Here is a 23203-nt window from a genome sequence, read left to right as displayed (position 1 = left end):
AATAAGAATTTTGCGGTTTTTCTTTCCAGTGTATATTATCTCATAATCATTCCCCATATTCTTCAGACTGTCCAGAGCAACACTCATAGCTGGCATCCTTGTCTTGGTCCCAACTTGTTAATGGGAGTGCCTTTAGTATTTCATCATAAGGTTTGACTTGATTTTGATGAATATTTGTGAGTGTTCATACTACTTTAACCTGATAAAGTACCTTAATTCAGCTTTGACTTTGTAAATTAAGGAGTATACAGAACATGGAAGGTTCAGGAGAGAGCAGAAAATGTATGAATGACTAAATAATACCCAGTAGAGAAGCTAGAAACCTGATATATTTATCCTAGAGAAGGGAAAAAAACTAGGGGATGATTTAATTATCTCCAAGTATAGGCATTTTGGAGCTTCCAGATCATCTTCAAGAATGAAAAAACTGTTCGCTTTTTTCCTTTGGTAAACTTTTTATTGAACAATAACATACAAAGAAGTATATCAAATTTAGATTTTAGATGGTTTGCCTCTTCCTCTACCCACTCACTCCCTCTCTTTCTTCCTCTCCCACCCCACTTCCCTTTCCTCTCCCTCTCTCCTTTTCCAGTGTAGTGAGAGCTAAAATAACATTTGCTTGCCTGAGGGCATTGCCGACCTGAATTTAGGAGAAAGCTAGATCCACTATTTATCTGAACATTGAATGATGGGCCGCTTTTACCCCTGTGCTTATGAGGATCAGGAATCCACTCTTGTCCTTTTCCCTGGGGTCTATAAAGACCCAGAGCTGGGAGTTAGTTTGTTGGATCTGAGGGCTGCAGTAGCCTTTATCAGAGTTGATTTCTCTAGAATTGCCTTATGGGTCAGAGGCACCTCCTGTGGTGAAATGTAGAGTGAACTCCCCAGGTTTTCTTTGTCTTCACTTCAGTCCTTGCTTACTTTGTGAAATAGATTGTCAAACTTTCATTGATATTATAGTCTCTTAACTTGCATGGCTCTTAGGTTTTTAAAGCTTAGGTCTTGATGTTTGTTTTTATTTTTTCTTTTTGTGTTGTTCTCCAGTTACTGTGTGCTAGTCTTCCTTACTAGATCATAGGTCTGAACCCCCTTTCTTGGGCCAAAGATATTTGTATCACTTACTTCTAATTTGAAACTTTCAGAATTTAGCTCTTCCTTGTCATTTGATCTAGATGTTATGTGGTTTAATCACGGTAATCTGCAATATTATTTTCCCAGTTAGGATTGTCATGTAACATTCATAATACAGGCTAAAAATCATAACATTTGAGATTTTAGGTTGCATAAAATGGGTAATTCCAATGTCAGGATCTTCATTCATTCATCAGGTAGTTATGGAGCCAGGCACTATACTGGGTAACGAAATGTAGTGGCTAGTATGACACTGCCTCAAACTTCATAGAATTTAGAAGAGTTTAGTGAAATGTCCTTAATCTCTTCTAGCTTGGTGGTAGTAGAAGGTCTTGAGCTTTAGAATCATACTGTTCTGGGTACAGATCTAAGCTTTCCTAGCTATTAAAGTTCAGTAAGTTCAGATAATTGTTTATACTCTGGATGTAGGATAAGAGGGCCTTTTTCCCAGGGTTAGGGTTCAGATTTCATTGGTAAAGGTGTGGTTGTAGCTCATTGGGTAGCAGAGGAGTTCTCTGGCTGCTTGGGCCAGAGCTAGTACACAGTTGCTGGGCGACAGGAAACCAAACCTGGTGGGTAGGCATGCAGAAGGGAGTTGGGGTGCCACTGTGGGCACCCCACAGTGCATGCAAAGTCTGCATTGGTAAGGCTGTGTTAAACAATCCTTCAGGGTCCAGATGAGCCAGGCTTGGTAGGTGGGCATGCAGAAGGAAGTGGTACATGGCATCCTTTTTAGGAGGGCTGCAGGAAACAACTCTCTGGGATGCAAGCCAGCAGAGGCCTTCAGGAGGCTATTGGGTGTGTGAGACCTGGTGTCCCTGCTGTCCATGTCTACAGGAGCACAGGAAAGTAGTCACCAGGCCTCGTGTGGTTGCTGAGGGACCATGCGCTTTGTGCTTTGTGTATGTGGTAGGCAGAACACTACCATATCTCCCCACGTACTTGCTCTGGACCTTGGGGCAGGAGCAAGAACAGCAAAATCACAGCACTTTTCAACCCGAAAGACAAGCTAAGCTCCTTTCTTCCTGCGTTGTCCCTCCAGCTCCCTCTGCTGACCAGGCTTAGCATCATGTGCTCTGTAAAGGAGAAATTCTGGAGCGTCCAGTCCATTATTATAGAGCTGGTACTGAAGGGTGAGTTTGGAGTTAAGAGGCAATAAATTGATGGCTGACACAGAAGCCAAATACAAGAGTAATGACTATATAATAGACAAGTACAAGAATACAGATTCTACTTTTATAAGGTACAGGAACAGGTAAAACTAATCTACACTGTGAGAAGTCAGGCTAGTGGTTACTTTTGGGGAAAAGCGGTAGTGAACGGAGTATGGATTTGTAGTGCTAATGTTCTGTTTCTGGATGTGGATGCTGGTTACACAGCTGTGTGCAGTTTATGAAGAGCTGTACTTTGTATCATACTATCTGTTATACTTCATTAAAATTTAAAATATGGCATAACCTGATTCAAAAAGTAAAAGCTTTAAAACAAGATCCACTCTAGAATAGAGGAAATATAAAATAATCCAAAGTATCTCATCTTTTTTTTTTAAATGTTTAAAAACCATTTGAAGGTTGTCTAACTTAATGTCTAAAAATAGATATCTAATTCATTCAACAAAAATATTAATGACCAAGGAGTTTGAGACTGGCCTGGCCAACATGATGAAACGCTGTCTCTACTAAAAAATACAAAAATTGTCTGGGTGTGGTAATAGGCGCCTGTAGTCCCAGCTACTCAGGAGGCTGAGGCAGGAGAATTGCTTGAACCCAGTAGGCAGAGGTTGCAGTGAGCCGAGATTGTGCCACTACATTCCAGCCTGGCGACAGAACAAGACTCCGCCTCAAAAAAAAAAATTAATGGCCAGACTTTTTTTTTTAATCAAATTGGTAACTCTGAAGTCCTCAGTAGAGCAACTTATACTTCATTTTGCTGTTCTTCTTATCAAGTCTTTGAGCAGCAACTTCTAAGCTTTTTTTATGGCCTCCCAAATACCTCTTTGTTTTTAGTCTAAATAAAATCTCACTGCTCTTTTCTGTAAGTGTTGTCTTTGCTTTTATCTGTGTCATGTTATATCGTTCTTGCAGCTGACAAATCGCCAGACCTTCTTTTTCCTCACTAAGAGATTTGGAAGCCCTAATGATAACAACAACTGTAGACTTTGGTTTGGGAACTGGTGGTGATGGGAGAGACTCAGTATGTAGCTTTTAAAAGCTGTAACAGAAGCAACTCAGTACTGTGATGTGTTCAGGAGTAGGTAACTCTGGGAGCAGAATCTAAGGAATCCGCCAAGTTAGCGGTTGAACCTGGATCCAAGGGATGGATATGGAATCTAGAAAGAGTTCATGTTCACAGAAAGCAGAGGTTGTTAAGAAACTCTGGCATTACACTGTGGGCAGAATTTCGGGGAATTTCGAAGTGGAGCCAGCTGCTTAAAGCTCAGTTGTTAAATCAAAGTGAGTAACATTAGTAGACTAATTCCTCTTTTGTGGACAGAGCTTGATATCTCCCAGTATATAGGGTATGAGGTTGTTTTGTGCTTTGAATAGGTGGTGACATTCTTGTATATAGGGTGGTTTTGGCCAGGGCAAGAGTTACTGCAAACATGTAACATAGAAGGCTGAGAATCTAGAGTGATTCCCTTGCAAAAATTGTTTCCTTATCATCTTTGACCCTTAAGTTGTTTGGGGGTGAAGGAAGAAAACAGCATAAATGGTGAAATTAGCCAGTGGGCCCTTCATATGTACATTCATTCCACATACTTGCCCAACTGGTGTATGTGTACTGTACTTATATTAATGGTCTGTCCTAGATACTGGGGACACAAAGGTGAATCCGATACAGTCCCTTGGCCCCCTGAGTTGTTATTTTGTATTCCTCTCTTTGAGGGCTGCCTTCATCACTTGTCTGTGATACTGGGGACACAAAGGTGAATCTGATGCAGTCCCTTGGCCCTCTGAGTGTTGTTATTTTGTATTCCTCTCTTTGAGGGCTGCCTTCATCACTTGTCTGTGATACCCAGCTTTGCACCAACTCCTTGAGGATTTTGATGAGCCTTTAAGAATTTGATACTTGTATTTCATATACAACCTAATTTGAGTTTCCTGACTTTCAGTTTCTTTCATTTTATTACTAGTCTGGGCTTGAACTGCCACCGATAAAGATTGTCATTTTCAAATTTAACATCTTGAGGAAAGTTGCCTATGATTGAAGATATGAGTCTCATTCCATACATGTATTCTAGAGTGGCAGTTTGGAAATTTGCTGTACTCCAAACTGGTCATCTGTAGAAAAACCTTAAATCATGCCATTGCAGCTGGTTCTCAGTGCTTGAACTGATGATGGAAGGGAACATTGGAACAGGTAACATAAATACAGTAGTCCCTCAGTGTCTGCAGGGGATTGGTTTCAGGCCCCCCCCCAACCCCCGCAGCCCCATGCCAAAATTTGAGGATGCTCAAGTTCCTTATTTAAAATGGCATAGTAATTGCCTACAGCCTACTCACATCCTCCTATATACTTTAAATCATCCCTAATATAGCATAAATGGTATGTAAATAATTGTTATACTGTATTTTAAAAATTTGTATTTTTATATTTTAAAAATTTTATATTTTTATTGCTTTATTGTTATTTATTAAATATTTTTGGTCTGCTGTTGGTTAATTCTGAGAAGGTGGAGGGCTGACTGTATAAGCAGGAGGTGATATATGATAAGAAATTAAGTTTGTATTATATAATGGTTATCTTTTGATCTGGAAGTTGGTACTATTTACCAAGAAACGAACAGGCTTTACTTTGTGATTCTTGTGCTCATTCTGGGCATGAATTCTGTCATCTCTCAGACCAGTCCCCCTAAAATAGTGCCCCATGCCAATCTGAAAACTTTACTTTTAGGCAAACAACTAGTTGTATTAGGTATTAGAAGTTTGTAGTTTTAACAATATGTGGTTTGTTAATATAGTATGAATTTAAAGTAGGTGGCCAAGTCTGTACCATTTTGCAGGCAAATTAAATAAATCACATATGGTATAGATGATGTTAACAGATTTTGTCGATTGTCTTAAGTTGGCCTAAAGTGGCCTCCTAAGTATCCTGCTTATTGCCTGCAGTTTCTGCTTTTAGTGTACTGCAACCAGATTCGGAGAACTAGGACATTTTTTTGTTTGTTTGGCAGGAGGATCCTGTTGCCAGCCACCTGCCTCGTCATTCACCCAGAGCTTTCCGTTTGCTTTTGCAAGGAGAACTTTTTCCGTACCTCTTGGTCACCTCATGCGGTGTCCTGCTTTATGTATTCCCCTCAGCAGACTAGTTTTGCATTTACCTCAGTACTCCCTTCCCCTTAGGCTTCTAGGGAGGAGGCATTGGAAGTGGGAGAGGATTATGAACTGCTTCTTGTCTTTGAAAAATCCAGATTTTAAAAACCATTCTGAATGTATGTTAAAGAAAAATTCTTAGACCCTAAGGAAAGTGCAGGAGGTGCCAGAGTTGAACAGCTTTCAGGAGGCAGAAATGACTGTGGAAGCCATCAGGGTGCAGGATCCTTTGGGTTTGTAGAGGCAATTTGATAGAGATGTGGAAGTAGGTTTTAGCATTTCATCCTTAAGACCTGAATGGAAGGAATTTGTGTCAGATTCAGAATCCATTATTTGTCTTCTCTTTAAACAAAGGAAAAAAAACACTCTGGAAAAATATTGAGTTTTTAAAAATTTTACTTTCATACAGCAGAGTTATAGAAATGGGGGAAGCCCATCTTATTATTGCTAGGAATTCCACAGATTCAGTTGAGAAGCTGTTTTCTGATTATAGATTGATTTGCCACTTCAGCTGACTCTTCTGGTTTTTTTGTAGATTGAAGAGTGCTGAGACTGGGCAACTATAAATATGTAATTTTTCTTTTATTATCTCAAAGTAAAAACTCTTCTCTGCTAAGTATTGTCTGTGTTATAATTCTGTTAATGTGTTTACTTTGTTCCCCTGCTATCTTGGATAGCTATCAGATAGATAGACTTTGTTCCTTACCATAAATTGCTCCAAAACAATTTTGTTTAACAATTCAGAATTCAAATGGAAGGCTATATGAATGTACATAAAGAGTTTAAACAGAATTCTGCACAGTTATATCCCTCAAGATTTTATCTGTGTTTAATTATATGAATTATTTGTTTGAAATATTTTGTTTCCTCGTATGTAATATTATCTGAAATATCCATCCATCTTGTCTAAAATGTGCTTATATGGTCCTTTTAAATGATAGTTTTATCAAGCTGTTTTAATTGCTTTCTGTGTACTTCACCCATGGATTGAAACCATGCTCTGCTACAGCCTTGCTTTTTACTTTTATTCTTTTTTCTCTATACACATTTCCTCAGAATATTTTGGATTTTTAGCCATGTAGAGTATGAGTTTCAGTGTTTGTCTCCATCCAATCACTCATGCTGTAGATCTCTGCATAGTTACAGGGAGAGGTTTAGGAGCCTGCGGGCCTGTCTCATAGCAGCCTTGTGTTCCTTCAGGGAGTGCCAGTCAGTCTTCCTGGGTTGGAGTCCACATCCGGTAAGGTCATCATTGAGCACTGTGATCACAAAATTAGCTCCTTGGCATGCTGGTGAGCTGCAGAATTGAACAGAGCTCAGGCACATTAGTTAGAAGTTTTACATGGGTAGGACATTTGACTTCTCTCCTCCCGTATTTTGGTTGGGGCTGGTACCAAATGCTCACTCCCTTTTTTTCATCAGTACCTGGACCACAAGCCACCATGGATTTGCGCCCTGATATTTACTTGGGGATCAGGAGAGTGCACGTGACAACAGCAAGGGAAGCAGCAGCACAGGAGACTGGCAAGGCCACCACTGCCTTTGCCAGAACTGTAGTGACTCCTGTCACACAACCAAGGTGCCATGCTTAAGTCTCCCCCAGGGTGGAGATCACCTCCCTTTTCAAAAACTTAACAAACAGCTGACCCTGAGCCTATTCCTGGGGTACGCAATCACAAACAGTGTGTATATACCTGCCCCAAGTGGCCAGTGATGGTCATCAGGCTAAACAGTCACCCAAGAGCTGTAGCTTGATTCTTGGTAAGTGGGGCTCAAGTGCTAACTGGTTAGGACACTTTGTTGTTACCACTTTACAGGCAAGAGCCTCAGAGAACACCTGCCACACATAGTCCAAACCTAATGGTACGTCATACTAGGGTACAGTCAATTAACAACAGATTCTGATCTTGGGGACAAGTGTCTTTTAGGGTGGGAAGAGATGACAGCATTCAACAAAGACAATTAAGAACTGCATAGGCCATAGTGCAAGGCTACCACCAGTTGGTGGTTCTGTCCCACATGGTCTTCACCATGTAATGGAACCAGTTAGTTAGCTAAGAAAAATAAGTTAAAACTAACCAGATGTCCTTGGTCACGGTTGGGTCCTCTTGTTCATGATGCTGTTTGCTTTAGTCACTTCCTACTCACTGTATTCATGTGGGATTCCTGACACAGGATTATAGGGATGACCAAACACAGTGCACCTAACGCTGGGCAAATGTTATCAATAGCAGTTTATTGTTCACATACACTCATAGCCCGTGGAAGGAGACACCACACAGGGATCGTACTTGGGAACAGGGTGAACATCCAGGGTCTGTGGGAGGCAGGCTTTGTAGTACCAAGAGGACGAGGTGACCCCTGGTTCCCATGAGAGGATGTGATTGGCCTGCATGAGTAATTCTACGGGCTGGCAAGAAATGGAAATCCTCTACTTGTGCATAAGAAGGAACTGCACATGGTCTCCTTAATATGGAGAGTGGTTTGGTTAGGGGACCTTATCCACAGCAGCAGAGTGGGGAAGGGAACTTGTGGATAGGCCATTGGAGGTCTTTCCAGTTTCAGATGTCAAGGCAGCACATAATATTGGGCCTGAATTTTAGGCTTTACACCACACAAACCATTGTGTGGGACTTTGAAGACTTTTTTCTATTTTCCCCAAAGCTAGTAGTTATCCCTTCCCTCACTATCTCATTGCCCTTTCATTCCTCCCCCTACCTGCTCTCTAATAAGCACTAGGAAATGCAATCTGTCAGGGAAAATGCATGGCATAGTGATTTCATGGTTGAGTTTCAGCACAGATCTTTTTCCGGAGTAGAGGTCTTCTAGCCTGGCTGCCTATTTGAATCATCTGAGAGAGTTTTAAAAAATTATATGGGGTCTCACCTTAGTCTGATCACATTGGTATCTTTTGGAGATGGGAGTGAAGTTTTTTTTAATGAGCCTAAGCCATTATTGAGAATTGCTTCTCGTGAATGCCAGCAAAGTCACCATGTCTAAAACTGAATGCCTTCTCTTACTCCATGGAGCCAGCTCTTCCCATTGACTGTTTTCCCCTCTTTTAATGGTACTAATATCATCTTCCCAATCTCCCAGGCTAGCAAAGTTAGAATTCTCTTTGTATTTGTTCTTCCACTTTCCATAGAATGGTATTTGTCATTGATCCACCTTTGTTAATCTCATTTCATCTTTACTGCTGCACTTCTAGACTGTTGTAATTTATTCACAGAATACCTTTCCAACCTCTGCCCACTCTCTGAGTACCCCAAATAGAACATTTCCAGTCCTGGTCTCTCACTTTAATATTTTCCTTTGTCTACAAGGCAGCTAGATGTAGTACTAAGAGAGCCAAATTGGAACCCAGGAAATCTAATTCTTGTACCTCTGAGTCAATTTTAGGCTTTGGGCAGATCAGTTGACAACTCTAACCCTAAGTTTCATTATTATTATTATTATTATTATTATTATTTTTGAGACGGAGTTTCGCTCTTGTTACCCAGGCTGGAGTGCGATGGCGCGATCTCGGCTCACCGCAACCTCTGCCTCCTGGGTTCAGGCAATTCTTCTGCCTCAGCCTCCTAAGTTTCATTATCTTAAGATAAAAGGATTACATTGCCGGAGCCTTAGATTCTTTCTTCACTGTGATTCAGTCTTCACTGTTCCTTCAAACTTCATTTTCTTGGACTCTATGACTTCACTTCTGTTTTATTTGCTAGCCTGCTGTTTACTGTTACTTCTACCTGGGTATGACTCGCTGGTCTTTTGGGCCCCAAGCCTGCCCTTCCTATTCCTACCTGATGAATCTTTACATCAAGCAAACTTTGCTAATTTTTGTCCTTTTCTCAGAAATCTTCAATTAGTGGCTTCCCATTACATAAAAGATTACATTCAAACTGCCTAGCCAGGCATTTTGAGAGCCTAGATTCATCACTTATCTCTAGCCCCAAACTTCACCTGCCTTTGCTGGTTCCTCTTCACCTTGTTCGACACCTATTATACATGTTAAATGTTTAGAAAACAATTTTTTAATTGAGTTACTCATTAACTTTGGATTAACATATCCTTTAAGTAAGATTTCAGAAACACTTTATTAACTTTTTTCACACAGAAAAATTTCCTCTTTTTAGTGAGGAATTCTTTGAGTTTCAGCAAATGCATACAGTTGTGTAACCAACATCACAATCAAGATACAGAACAGTTCCATTATCCCCTACAATTCTCTTTATAGTTGACCCTCTTTCTACCCCAACCCCAACCACTGATATGTTTTTTGTTCCTACAATTTTACCTTTTCTTGACTGTCATATAAATGAAATCATATGGTGTATAGACTTTTCAATTTGTCTTCTTTCACTCAGCGTAATGCATTTGAGATTCATCCATGTTGTGTATATAAGTAGTTTGTTCTTTTTATAATTCTGTTTTTTAAATACCTCCAAGAGTGAGTTTACATTTGGAGTTGTGAGTTTTTTGTGTCTTATATGCTCTTTTGGAAAATGGGAAGAGAAAATGTCATCCAGATAATTTTTAGTGCCCCAAAACTTGTTTAAACTATTTTGTAAATGTTTTCTTATTTCAGCGTTAACAGAATAACTTTTTGTTCTTAGCCCATGTGGCAGGCTTATATGATTGGCTTTTGTGCCAGTTCTACAAATGAAGAAACTGAGACCCAGGGAGATGGAATAAATTGTTCAAATCACGCAACCCTTGTGTTCAGAACCTAGATATTTTCACTTTCAATTCTACAGGTACTGCTGTTTTACCACAAAAGACATTAAATTGTAATGAGTGAAAAGGTCTTGTGTTACTGGTGAGGCCTCTTGAGACTGAATATATAGAGTGCTGTTTGTAAAACCGTTTGTGTTCCCCCATAAGATTATAACTTGAATTTCCAGGGCTCTGAAGCTTGAATAGGCTTGGCTGTCAAGATATTGGTTTATTCAGTCCTGTGTTCACAGCTGTGTTCATTCCTGATCTGGGTCAATTGACATTATGTCCTAGGGTCCAACAACAACAACAAAATACAGTCACATTTTACCTTACAGTGCGATACATGATAGCTCCAGAAGAGCCTGGCCGCTTGCTTCTACTGCTGTTTTTAATAGTGATTCTTATCAAGCTAGTTGATTTTTATCAGCAGATTAGGAGTTAGAAATGATTTTTTCTCACCAAAGTAGATGAACTGGAGTTGATATTTCTCCTCTTAAATTGTGCATATAAGTCTCACTCATCGTTAAAATCAGAATTGGCCACATGACCTCAGAAATCCCATTCAGTTCTGATTCTGTGAATGTGGCATTGTTGAGGTATTTCTGGACTATAGAAAGCTTCCTTAATTTACACCTTTCTATCATCTCAGGTAAAAGAGATTATAGAAATTATAGCAACACAAGATACTGCTTCAAGTTAGTAGTAATTAGTTTGAATAGCTAGAGGAAATTCATTCAGTGAGTAAAAGCCTGGTTATTCAGCATTTGGCCCACAGGAAGCTTCTCAGAATGGACTTTCCTAATACTCTTGGTTCAGTAATGATTGTTTATTAGGAAGTTGTTGTCACTCTTTTACTACTGGTTTTTGCCATATTCTCACAGACAAGGATTAAAATCACTACTTTGATTTGCCTTTGGCTTACATTACCCATATGTAGGGTAACAGAGCTTTAACTCTATAATTAATTCACTGAATGTTTAAAACACTTCTTTTGAGTAGTAGACTCTTAATGTTAATGATGGTGATGGATCCTTTCAGGCCAGCCAGGCACAGAACTTCCTCAGTTTGGAAGTGATGACAGTAGTAGTGCCTTCTCACAAGTAATAATATGTGGCAGATATTTTAAGTTAGGTGTTTACATTTTTGGAGAGATGGATTTTTAGTCCAGGCTTTATAGCTATGTGTATGATCCTTCTCTTTTGACCCACTATTGATAAATCCATATATGCTATTAGTATATTTACTAATTTATCAAATACTATGCTAATATTAGTTATATAATAGTAGTCAAGATAGATATGGTCCCTGTCCTCATGGCCCTCTTTTACTCTTGTAGATACTTTTTGACATGTAGTCTTGAGTTTAAGGTGATAGTTTTTCTCTAGCCTGTAGTAGAGAACATCAGAAATTCACCTATATAGACTTTCTTTGGCCTGACTTATACACAAAAGATAATTTTTCACTGAAGTTGATCTAATTTACAAATTGCCGTATGTTTCAAAGAAAACCTTTGGGCATATAAAAGAATTCATAGATTAAAAAAAAATCAAACCCTCAGTATATTATGGTGCTCTGCCACCCTTAAGGCAAAAATAATTTCTCATCCAGAGCTTGAATATATAAGAAATCCTTAAAACTATTACAGAAGCCTTTCCTCATGCTAGTTTGAGTATTCTGGTTGTGCAGAAATGTTACCACTAGACCACAAGGTCATCTTTGAAAGAAAAGAGTAAGCTGGGTGTGGTGGCTCATGCCTGTAATCCTAGCACTTTGGGAGGCTGAGACAGATGGATGGATCACTTGAGGTCAGGAGTTAGAGACCAGCCTGGGAACCATGGCAAAACCCCATCTCTACTAAAAATACAAAAATTAGCCAGGTGCAGTGGCATGCCTGCCTATAGTTCCAGCTACTTGGGAAGCTGAGGCAGGAGAATCACTTGAACCTGGGAGGTGGAGGTTGCAGTAAGCCAAGATAACACCACTGCACTCCAACCTGGGTGACAGAGCAAGACTCCGTCTCAAAAAAATAAATAAATAAATAAAACAAAAATAATTTAAAAATGAAAAAAGTAACCATTTGTCATTTCAGTGCCCTTCCATTATGGGTTAGTTGACATGAGTTTAAGAGACCATAAAAATAAAACATTAGAGTACACTCAAAAAAGAATTATTGAATGTTAAAAACATACTAGCTATAAAGAAAAAAGAATGGTTGGAAGAGAAAGTTGAGGAAACTGCTCAGAGAGTAGAGCGTGAAGATATATATATATATATATATATATTTTTTTTTTTTTTAATGAGACAGAAAATTAGAGGTATAGCCCGGAAGATTCATCATTCAAATAGTAACATGAGTTCCATTAAAATAAAACGATAGGGAATTATGAACAAATAATACCCAAGGGTTTCTCAGAACTGAAAAATCTTGACAGTTTCCAAACTGTGAAAGAATTCACCAGTACCTAGCCTCATTGGTGAAAATAACTCCAAGGCACACCATTTTGAAAAGATGATTCTAAAAGCTTTCCAAGAAGGAAGAGAAGTCACATACAAATGGGCAGAAATCAGAATTGTTCAAATTCTTCAGCAGAAGTGGTGGAAGGAACAGAACAATGGAGTAGTGCTCTCGGAATTCCAAGGAGAACTCCGACCTCTAGCCTGTGATTTGCAGCCCACCAGTCCATTCAGGTAGAATAGAAACATTTTCATACATGAAGGTCTCAAAAACTTACATCTCATTTTTAGGATTTTCTGGAGCATTACTAGATGTTGTACTTCACAAAAATGAGAGTGTAAAACTAGAAAAGAAATGTAGGAGTCCACCTTGGAGAGAGACAGAGGGAGTGAATCTCTGGGAGGATGGTGATGAGACACTGGAAGCAGATAAGAGACAATGATTAAGACTCCTGATGGAGGACTCTATAATGACCCAAGAGAAGAAAATTTAACTTCAATTGAAGGAATTTCAAGGTTTTTGAAGAGCATTTTAGGAGACGTTAGTGGTTCATGAAAAGTCATGCAAATTTTTAAATGAGGTAGTTATTATCTTCAGGGAAAAAAATATGCATGCAAAGTTTCAGCAAAGTATAGTTCATGGCTTAGCTGTGAATTAAATTTTGATTTGGTAAATAAGGGTGATAATAACTATATTGGGAACATAACACTTCATCTTCCATGGTACGGGGACTTCCTGTTTTTTGAAAAAAAGTTTTATTGGAACACTGCCATACCCATTTGTTTGCATATTTGTCTATGGCTGTTTTCGCATCACAGGAGAATTGAGTAGCTGCAACTGAGACCATATGGCCTACAAGGCCTAAATGTTTATTATCTGGCCTTTTTATAAAAATACTTGCTGACTCCTCTTCCATAGGAGGAAGCCAATAAAATAATGCCTAAAATCGAAAAAACAAAAATCTAATAGCACTAATAACCATGTTATTTAAAAGAGAATGGAAAGGAGCAGAAGAAACAGCTGAAGTTCAAATGATTGCATTTGGGAATAGTGAATCAAGAGTGGGGAGTAGAATGGGGACTGTTTGTTTTTTTGCTTGTTTGTTTTAGGCTTTATATTTTTATTGAATTCTTAAGCTAAGTACATGTATTTGAAAGGGTGTGAAGGAAGAATACTGAGAAATTTAATTGGATTAGGAGAACAGAATGAGCAGGAAAGAAGAAAAGAGGTCACTAGTTATATTGAAAGTAGGAGTTGAAAGCTTTTTCAGAGAGTAAACACAGCTTTCCCATTCATTCACTTATTCATTCCAAATGTCGGGCACAGAGTGCTACACTGCAGAGCAGGGTTCCTCCCCAGAGGATGCTTGGGCATGCACAAACAGGTGAAAGATGATAATAATAACATGGTGATATAGCTGCTTTAGTTTAGTGCCTATCACAAGATGCTTAAGAGATATAGGCAGGTCTGGGAAGACATCCCAGAGAACATGACACCAGATCTGAATTTCGAAGGATGAGACCACATGAGGCAGGGCCTGAGCAAGACCTGAATGAGCAGGCAGGAGTTGGAACCCACAGGTGTTCAGTAAAGTTGGATGAATGGTGGAAAATAATATCAGAGCTGTAGACAAGAACCAGAGGCCAGATCGCGTATGCAGGACTCTGTGCTATGAGGAATATGTTTTTATTTTGTTTTAAGACACAATACCCACTGAAGAGATAGCATCTGATTTCGTTTGCACTTTAGGAAAACATACTGTTGGTAGCAATGAGGGTAATAGGGGTGAGGGTAGGAGACATGGAAAATAGAGAAGCAGTTAAGAAGTGGTTTAAGGCAAAAAAGACAACAAAAATATACGAGAATAAACCAGAGTTGACTGGAGAGGAACCAGGGAGGGGATTCTGGAATCAAAAAAATGAATTATGGGAAAGGGAAGAAATCAAGGATGACTCAGAGTATATATATATAAAAAGATGGTAAGAGAGAGTGTGTATATATATAAAGATGGTACTGAGTTTCGGTTTGGAAGAGTTTGTGGGGTTTTTTGGTGGTACCTGTGGAATGTCTCAGGAACTGGCCAGGATGTGGTTGGATATAGCCACATAGAGATCAAGAGGAGGGCTTGGATTTGGAAATGTACAGTGGTCATTGTGCAAAGAGATGAAGTTTGGGAGTTGAGTGGAAAACTCAGGAAGCCTTTTTGGTATTGATAGCATTGAACCCTGGGAACAGTGATATTTGAGGATTGAATTTTATCATAGGAGGATTCTAGGGAGGAAGCGGAGCCTGGAAGCCTGCAATCAGAGGGATCAAGAAACCAGTGAGATAGAATTTTAAGAAGAGGAAATGATCCATAGTTTAAAATGCTGCAGGGCGTCAAAATGAAGTCTAAAAATGCCCATTAGATTTGGCAACTAGAGAGTCATTGCCAATAACAGCTTTAGGAAAGTAATATGAGAGGAAGTAAAATTTCAGGTGTGTAGAGGATTTGTTTGTGTTGTTACTGTTTTGAGATAGAGTTAAACCTGTTTCTTTGTTGAGAAGAGGAGAGCTATAGAAAGGGACATATATAGTGATAACTTAGGGAAAAGAAATGATTCTTCCATTCAAATACTGCTTATTGAGCACCTGCTAGGAGCTCAATCCCATTCCAGACTCTGGGAGTATAGCAAGAACAAGACAAAGTTTACTGTGTGTGTGTGTCTATGCGTGTGTGTGTGTGTGTGTAACAGTATAGCAAGAACAAGACAAAGTTTACCATGTGTGTGTGTCTTTGTGTGTCAGGAACAGGCAATAAGCTTAAAACCAAATAGATATGTAGGAAGTCCTCACTTTAAGCAAAACAACATATAAAGAAACTAATTTTTCCTCATCAACATTGTAACAAAATGATGTTGATTAGAGTACCTGCCTTAAGTTGTTTCACTGAAAGTAGTTGTTTCACTTAAAGGCATAGCTTTTTCCAAGAGTCTGGACATTAAGTAAGGTCTTACTATAATATGTCAGGGAGCAATAAGTATCTGGAGGAAAATAAAATTAGGATAAGCAGATAACAGCGGTGTTGGGTGGGAGGTGAGGGTGCTGTTTTCTGTAGGGTGGGTAGGGAAGGCATTGCTGCTAAGGTGACATTTGAGGAGAGTCCTGAATGAAATGAGGAAAGAGTAACTGTGAGGTAATCAAGAGACTGAGGTGGCTGAGAAAGGGGAGAGAGGGTGGATCTCAAATACAGATGGGAAGGTTAGTTGTCCCCAGGGGATGGGGCACTATTGCAGAATTTTTGAACTGGAGAGAGAGAGAGAGAGAGAGTAACTTAAAAAAAAACTTTGAAAGAAACTTGACACCCATTTTTCTTAATAGGAGCATCCTTAGATGGGTGAGTGTTAAGAAGGAATGGGAACTTTCATATTGTTTGTTTTTGCATCATTAAAACATCTTCTTCATCATTTACATCTTCTTTCTGTGACACTGGAGGGAAAACCGTAGGGAGTCTTCACCATGTGGGGGATGCCATAGATTGTCATCCCTTTTAATTCTCCTAAGTCCCTCTGAGGCACATGTTGTCAGCATTTTACAGGGGAGGAAACAAAAGTCTGGAAGGGGTTTCTCATGTCTGGTTGTCATTAGAGCCCAGATTGAGACTCTGCTTTCTGGTACTTCAAACCCTTGCTATTAAAGTACCTCCTGTAGACTGCTCACACAGTAGAGATAGGTACATGTGTCCAGTTTGTGGGCATGGAGGGTAGTAAGGTAGGGAAATGGGAAGTTGGGGATAAGATCCATCGGACTGCCTTTGCGGTTAGGAGTCTTGGTAAGAGGTGTTTGGACAGGGGTTTAAGGAAGGTGGCATTCCTTAAGACATCTCTGCTGTCTTGATTTGTGACTCTTCCCAGATGAGTTATTCTCTGTCCTTATTCCTATTCCTATCTAAAATCCCCACCGTATAACAATGTGGGATTATCTTATTTATGCCTGCTATTGTTAGAGTGGTTCTTAGGAAACAATCCCAAGGTTGAGGATGAGCATGAGTAAGTTATAAAAATACATGTTCATTGTGGAAAATCTGAGGTCTCATTTTTAGAGTTGCTTCCCACATATTCTGTCTCAAAGTGCCTGAGAGAGTGGTGGGGGGTAGGGGCCTGTTAATAGCAAAGTTCTCCATCGTTACCATGTTCAGTTGTGTCTACTCTCATCTTCTGTGAATATGAAGGACCTTGGTAGGGGTATGCACTGGGTATGCACTCATTTGTGTTTGCAAAACACACACTCTTGTAATGAAATAGACCCTTGTACTGAGCAGGGATTGTTAGGTTGGCAGAGCTCTCAAGGTATAGTGAATTTAAATCATTTCTGTGAATGAATGGTTGAATAGTGTGAACCTAATTTTTTGTTATTTTTAAAAAGTTACCATTACACAGCACCAAGGAACTTGGAAGTAGCACAGGCACTGTTGCAAAATTTTTGGATTGGTGAGAGAGAAAATAATTTAAAAAAAACTTTCAAAATGTTCTTATTGAAACCTTGCACCCATTTTTCTTAATAGGAGCATCCCCAGACGGGTGAGTATAAGAAGAATAGGAGCTTTTATATTGTTTGTTTTTACATAATTAGCAGCTTACCTTCTTGTGAGGGTAATTAAATGCTGCACTCCTACAGAAACACTCACACATAATACAGCAGGGAGAGCGGGAGTCCCACCAGCTTCCACCAGATTCCCCAATTCAGAAGTTAGACATGTGATATTTTCCGCTGTTGACAAGTTTTCTGGTTTGCCCACACAGAATTATCTGTATTATGTTTCTAATTAAGTATTGAGACCCTGAAATTACTTTTTGATTTGTTCTTTATTGAACTAGAAGGATCTAATCAGAAGTTTTGAGTGATGGCAACAGAGGCTGTAAAGACATTTCCTGCATTGTGCAGAAATACAAGCTTTAGGGTGTATCTATTCATCTATTCCTAGTACCTAAAATTTAGCCTTAGAAAAAGATGACATTGTTATATGTATTTTCTCATGTGTGCCTTTAAAAAGGTTTAAAAACTAGAGGTAATTTAAGAGTGTCTGTAAATTATGAGGTGCTGTTTGGAGAAGTACAAGTCAATAAATGCTTATTGAACACCTATTAATGTTGATGAGGTTTGTTACTTTGTGGGGTGGCAGCATGCTAGTGTGTTTTGTGATCTGTTGGGGTGCCAGACATGATTTGACAGGAACACAAGATATGCTATTTATTTTCAGTGAACCAGACAGTTATTCTACAGCAACATCGCCATCATTCATATTTCACGTGCACATTCGCCGTGTCTCAGAGGATGGCCAAGTCTGATGTAATGGGTATTTTCACATTTCACCCACCTCATCTCTGACCTTCCCCTGAGGGTCAGGTTCATTTCCTACCCATTCATGGCCTTGGGATATATTTCTTAAAGTGGAACTGGCTTTCAAAAGGACTGAAAACGTTTATAGATCTAGTGGTACATTGTCTGGGTGCTCTTCAGAAAGGCTGAAACAGTTAAAAGTGCCATTAGCAATTATAAGTAGGACCTGTTTTCCCACATTCCTGGCAGTGTTAAGGGCCCTGTTTATTTTTATTCCAGTGCTAGTTTGTGGCAGTGAATCCGAAATTGTGCTTTCTGATGTCCCTGCTGCATCATACTTGTAGCAGTTCTTTATACATTAGAAAGATAATTTTTTATTAACATTGGTAGAGTTTTCCTGTAGTGTAGTGTTTTGTTTTGTTTTGGAGACAGGGCCTTACTCTGACACCTAGGCTGGAGTGCAGTAGCACAAAATCACTGCAGCCTGGACTTCCCAGACTTGGATGATCCTCCTACCTCAGCCTCCCCAGTAGCTGGGACCACAGGTGGAAGTCACTACACCTGGCTAATTTTTGTATTTTTTGTAGAGACAGGTTTTGCTATATTGCCCAGGCTGGTCAACAAATCCCTAGGTTCAAATGATCTGCCTGCTTTGGCCTCCCAAAGTACCGGGATTACAAGTGTGAGCCATTGCACCTGACCTTTCTGTAATTTTTAATGATTTCATTTTGTTGGGCAGAATTTTATTTGAGACATAGGTCTTATTATTGACAATACCCTTTTTTATTAGCTGGAATTTTCCCCCAAACTTCTTTTTGACTTTGTGGAAGTTTGGGATGGTTGAGAATGTCAGTTTTCTGGGGTCTGATAATTTAAAGATTCGAAATAAAGGAGATAAACTTGTACTAACATAATTTGCCTACAACTGACTCCACTGTAATGAAGCTTAGGAGAGAAGTTTTTTTTTTTTTTTTTTTAATTTTAACTGCCTTGATTCCGAGTACTTAACCATTTATCTGGAATTTATGGCTTCTTGAGGTAAATAATTATTCTATCAAACACTAACCCTTGCATTGATTCTTAGAAGCATCATTTACTAACTGGACTTGCCTTTCTCTGATTTAGCCAGTTCATCTCTGCCCTCCTCCCCTCCCCCTTAGCACCTGACCATGCCTGCTTTCCAGCTACTTACCTCCTTGGCTGCTGCACTCTTTGCAAACAGCATTACCTTGGTAGACCTGTCTCTCTAGGACAGAATCCATGGCATTTTGTGGTTCTTTTAATAGAAAATGCCTCTAACTCTTAAGAGGAAAAAAATCTAAATTGACAGACAGTAAAATGATAAGCTGTAATTGCGGTCCCAAGGATGATTAGAATCATGTCTTTCATGTTTCTGTTTGCGTCCAACATGCCATGAACTCACTTAGAATTAGAACAACCTCACTTTAATCTTTTTTAAATCACAAATTGACAAATTATGGTTGTATATATTTATGGGGTACAGAGTGATGACATCATTTATGAATACAATGTGGAATAATTAAATCAAACTAATTATCATATCTACCACCTCAAATGCATATCTCACTTTAATCTTAAAGCTCTAATCTTAAAAGCTTAATGCCTACACATCACATTAATTTGGATATGAGAAATAATTAGGAAACTTAAGGGGAATTTGGTTTTCTGAGTGAGTGGTGTTGTGTAGCTGTGTGGGATGACCAGGAAATCAAAGTCAACAAAAAATAGGAAGCAGTGTTTATATCCCAGCTAGAACCAGAAGCTTGAGATTCTGTGATCTTTGTATTGTTTGTTAATGAGGAAGGTAAGAGCTTCAGATCTGAGGCAGCAGTACTACTAGTTAGTGTTGGAGGCAGCCCCAGATTCTGGGTTTCATAGACTAAGGTTTGTTCTTTTCCCTGAGATGCCCCAACACGCCTTTGTACGTCTAAAGACAAATTAGTGGACTCTTACTGTGTTTACAAGTCATTTATGAGAAGTTCAGTGTCGTCAAGGGCATTATGGTTGCCGTGGGAATGGGGGCTTAAGTCCTGGGTAGAGTAAAATCAGTCCTTTTAAAAAATTATACGAAGTATTGCAATGGAATTTTTTTTCAAGTAATAAATGCACATGGTTTAAAATGTGAAGTAATATACCAACTCCTGTCTCCTTAGAGAGAATTGCTTTGAACTCTTAGCTCTTTTTTATTGTCTATGTTTCTGTTTCCTGATTTATCCATTGTAGATATCATTGATTGTTTTCTTCCAAAAGGGATGAGGGCTTACCTTATTTCCTCCCCATCTCCTAATACCTCTCGGTAAAGGCATGTTATTGGTTTTGCTCCTTTATTAGCTACCAGTAACTTTCATACATGCCAGCAGCTTTTATAACTGATTTCATCTACAAAGACAGTATCTTTTTTACTTCATTTTATTGGGTACAATAAATTAAGTTCTAATAGAGTTAGACCCAATTAGGTCTACATCTAGGGCTCTAGGAGTTGTTGGACATAAATGTTCTGCAGAAGTAATCCCCTATTTCTTGTTTTCCTTGTGTGTTAATCTGGAGATACTGAAAATGTCTCATTTTGGGTTTTGTTATAATCTTTGACTTTTAAAAAATGTTTTACAGAAAGAAATATCTTCCTTCAATAGATGAAGATGAAAATACAGAAGAAAGAGAAGCAGGTAAGTGAGCACATTTCTTTTAAGTGAATGCATCCGGGATATCTTGGTGCTTTTTCAACAAGGGGAGACACCTGGCAACATTGGCTCATCCCTTAACCTCTTAACTTCCCCTGTTGCCTGTATTATAGTAACTGAGAGCTCTGTTCTGAATGACTTAATATGAATTTTTCTCGTTTCTCAGTTCCTCTTCACATAGCAGTAAATAAAAACTGTACATCAGAATATTATTCAAATTAGCCAAGTAGAAGAGAAACACCTCCCTTGGAACAGCTTTCTGAGTCTTATCTGAAAGATGTGACCAATTTGTTATAGTTTATATATGTATCCTTCTGGATTTTTGGTTAAACTAAAAGCATTCTTACTTGCAAAATCCTTACTTATAATGATCTGTGGATAGGTTCCCCCTAGAGAGAATAGTGAAATAATGAGAAGAATGGGAGGATCAACTCTTTGGTATTTGGTTTTTTGAAGGGGATGTGGAATGGAGAGTGTGATTTATCTTGCCAGGATCTCTTTCCTTGGTTGATACTGCTTTGCTGTGGGTGGTAATATATTCAAAGGAACTCAGACCTCAGTCAGGAGGTGAAATGGGAGATTTGTCTCTGTCTCTTGGAAATGGGCTATTTCTGATGGACTGGTTTTTCTTTTATGGAATTGAATGATAACCTGGGAACTGGGGTATCTAAATCCCTGCTTTTCACTGGGACTCTGTAACAAAGAGGTTGGATGAGACTAGCCACTCTTACCTTTCCAGTTTGCTCCTAGGGAACCTTTGTCTAATAATAGGGTGACTTAGGGTTATGGTTCCAAGGACTACCCTCTGATCTGTCCTCAGTGGATGGGTTGATTTTGGAAATTAATTAACTCATCTGCTGCCAGATAACAAGAAGAGCAGTGACTAAATACTGTCTTCACACTGGATTTATATCTGTCCTAGCTCAAAGAGTTGTCAGCTGATAGGCAAATACTACATGGAAGGCAGTTCCATCTGCCAGGAACTTACCCTATGGATATACTTAGGTGTGCAAAACTGTGTGTATAAAGGCTGAATTGCTGTTTCACATATGTTAGCAAAAATGGAAAAGAACCTACACATCCATCAAAAAGGGAACTGTTTAAATCATAGCACCCCCACCTAGTGGAATATTATGCTGCTGTTAAAAAGAACACAGCACTGGCTGGACGCAGTGGCTCATACCTATAATCCCAGCACTTTGGGAGTTCGAGGCAGGCAGATCACCTGAGGTCGGGAGTTTGAGACCAGCCTGGCCAACATGGTGAAACCCCATCTCTACTGAAAATACAAGAAGATTAGCCAGGCATGGTGGCAGGTACCTGTAATCTCAGCTACTCAGGAGGCTGAGGGAGGTGAATTGCTTAAACCTGGGAGGCAGAGGTTGCAGTGAGCCAAGATTGTGCCATTGCACTCTAGCCTGAATGACAAGAGCGAGACTCCTTCTCAAAGAACACCTTACTGAAGAGAACCTCAAACCCTCAAAACTGTTGTCATTTGTGATATGTGAGCAGGTTTATATTTCTTAAAGGAATCTGCACATTTTTTTTATTTTTAGACATCCTTTAAGATAAGCATTTATTAAATCAAAACATTCTATGGCAATTACATCAAAATGAATTCTGGTTTCTTTCTTGTGAGATTTTCTGGTTTATGTTAAGACCTTTGGTGTGTTAGCCAGCTGTTACGTAGCTTCAGTTGGATGTGTTTTTGTTTTAGACCTCATGATAATGTTGGTGAACAGAATGGGATTTTTCATTTAAAAGTTAATATTAGATAGGATAGAGAAAGAGGTTAAACAAGTGAGCCATTTGCAGAAAGGCTTGCTTCTGCTCCTCTTATAAATACTGATGGTAGGCCATACTGATGACTGAATTGTAAGAAGTTGCAGAGCATGAAAATAAAAAATTATGTTCAAGTTAAAGCAAAATAAAGGCTCCAGGATGGAGAGAGTTCAGTGCTTAACAGAGAAGAGGCCCATATTCTGGAATGAACTTCAGCTTTGATTTCCATAGAACAAGATTGAAATTCTGACCCTAATTTAGTTGTATAACTTTGGGTAAGTTCAGCCTTGTCAAATGATCGTTTATTGAAATATTTTCCTTTGTGCTTCTTAACAAGCTGGGCATTCCTCAGCACCACTGTTGATGTCATCTATGATGTCACGAGGTTGGTGGCCATCAACATTGCAGCCCACAAACTGGGCAGTCCCCAGCATCTCTTTAATAGTTCTAATAAGTTCTCTGGCTAAAGATCAGTGCTGCATCTGTCGAGCAATGTTGACAGTCTCATCAAAAGTGATATTTCCACTGTGTAATATTTTTATGTTTTTGTCTCCTGGCGGTTCCTTGAGGGCTTTAATGATCAGGGCAGAGGCAGAAGGTACTACCTCAGTCAGGGTCTGTCTGTTCTGAATGATCAGTTTCACTGTAATCCTAGACCCCCTCCAGTTACCAGTTGCCTTGGCAATGTCATCACCAACCTTTTTTGGAGACAGATCTTGGGGGCCAGTGCAGACATGGCACCAACTTCACCCTAACGATCTAATCTCATTGGGATTGAACTTCAGTGGCAT

At 39.2% G+C, this 23203-nt stretch overlaps 1 protein-coding gene across 2 annotated transcripts in view; it reads left to right on the top strand.

Moving 5' to 3' along the window:
• Positions 1 to 23203, top strand: part of CHD6 (chromodomain helicase DNA binding protein 6) — a 199830-nt gene that overhangs the window by 34900 nt on the left and 141727 nt on the right. For both annotated transcript variants that reach the window (XM_012455000.3, XM_012455001.2), the window contains exon 2: positions 20560 to 20615. In XM_012455000.3, coding sequence (XP_012310423.2) covers positions 20583 to 20615 — 33 coding nt within the window. In that variant the 5' untranslated portion in view covers positions 20560 to 20582. The remainder of the gene's footprint in view (positions 1 to 20559; positions 20616 to 23203) is intronic.

The sequence above is a fragment of the Aotus nancymaae genome, unplaced genomic scaffold (assembly GCF_030222135.1).
Source record: "Aotus nancymaae isolate 86718 unplaced genomic scaffold, 86718_ANA_hifiasm-v0.15.2.pri h1tg000029l, whole genome shotgun sequence".
Classification (NCBI taxonomy): Eukaryota; Metazoa; Chordata; class Mammalia; order Primates; family Aotidae; genus Aotus; species Aotus nancymaae.
This window is presented reverse-complemented; position numbering and strand designations above follow the sequence as displayed.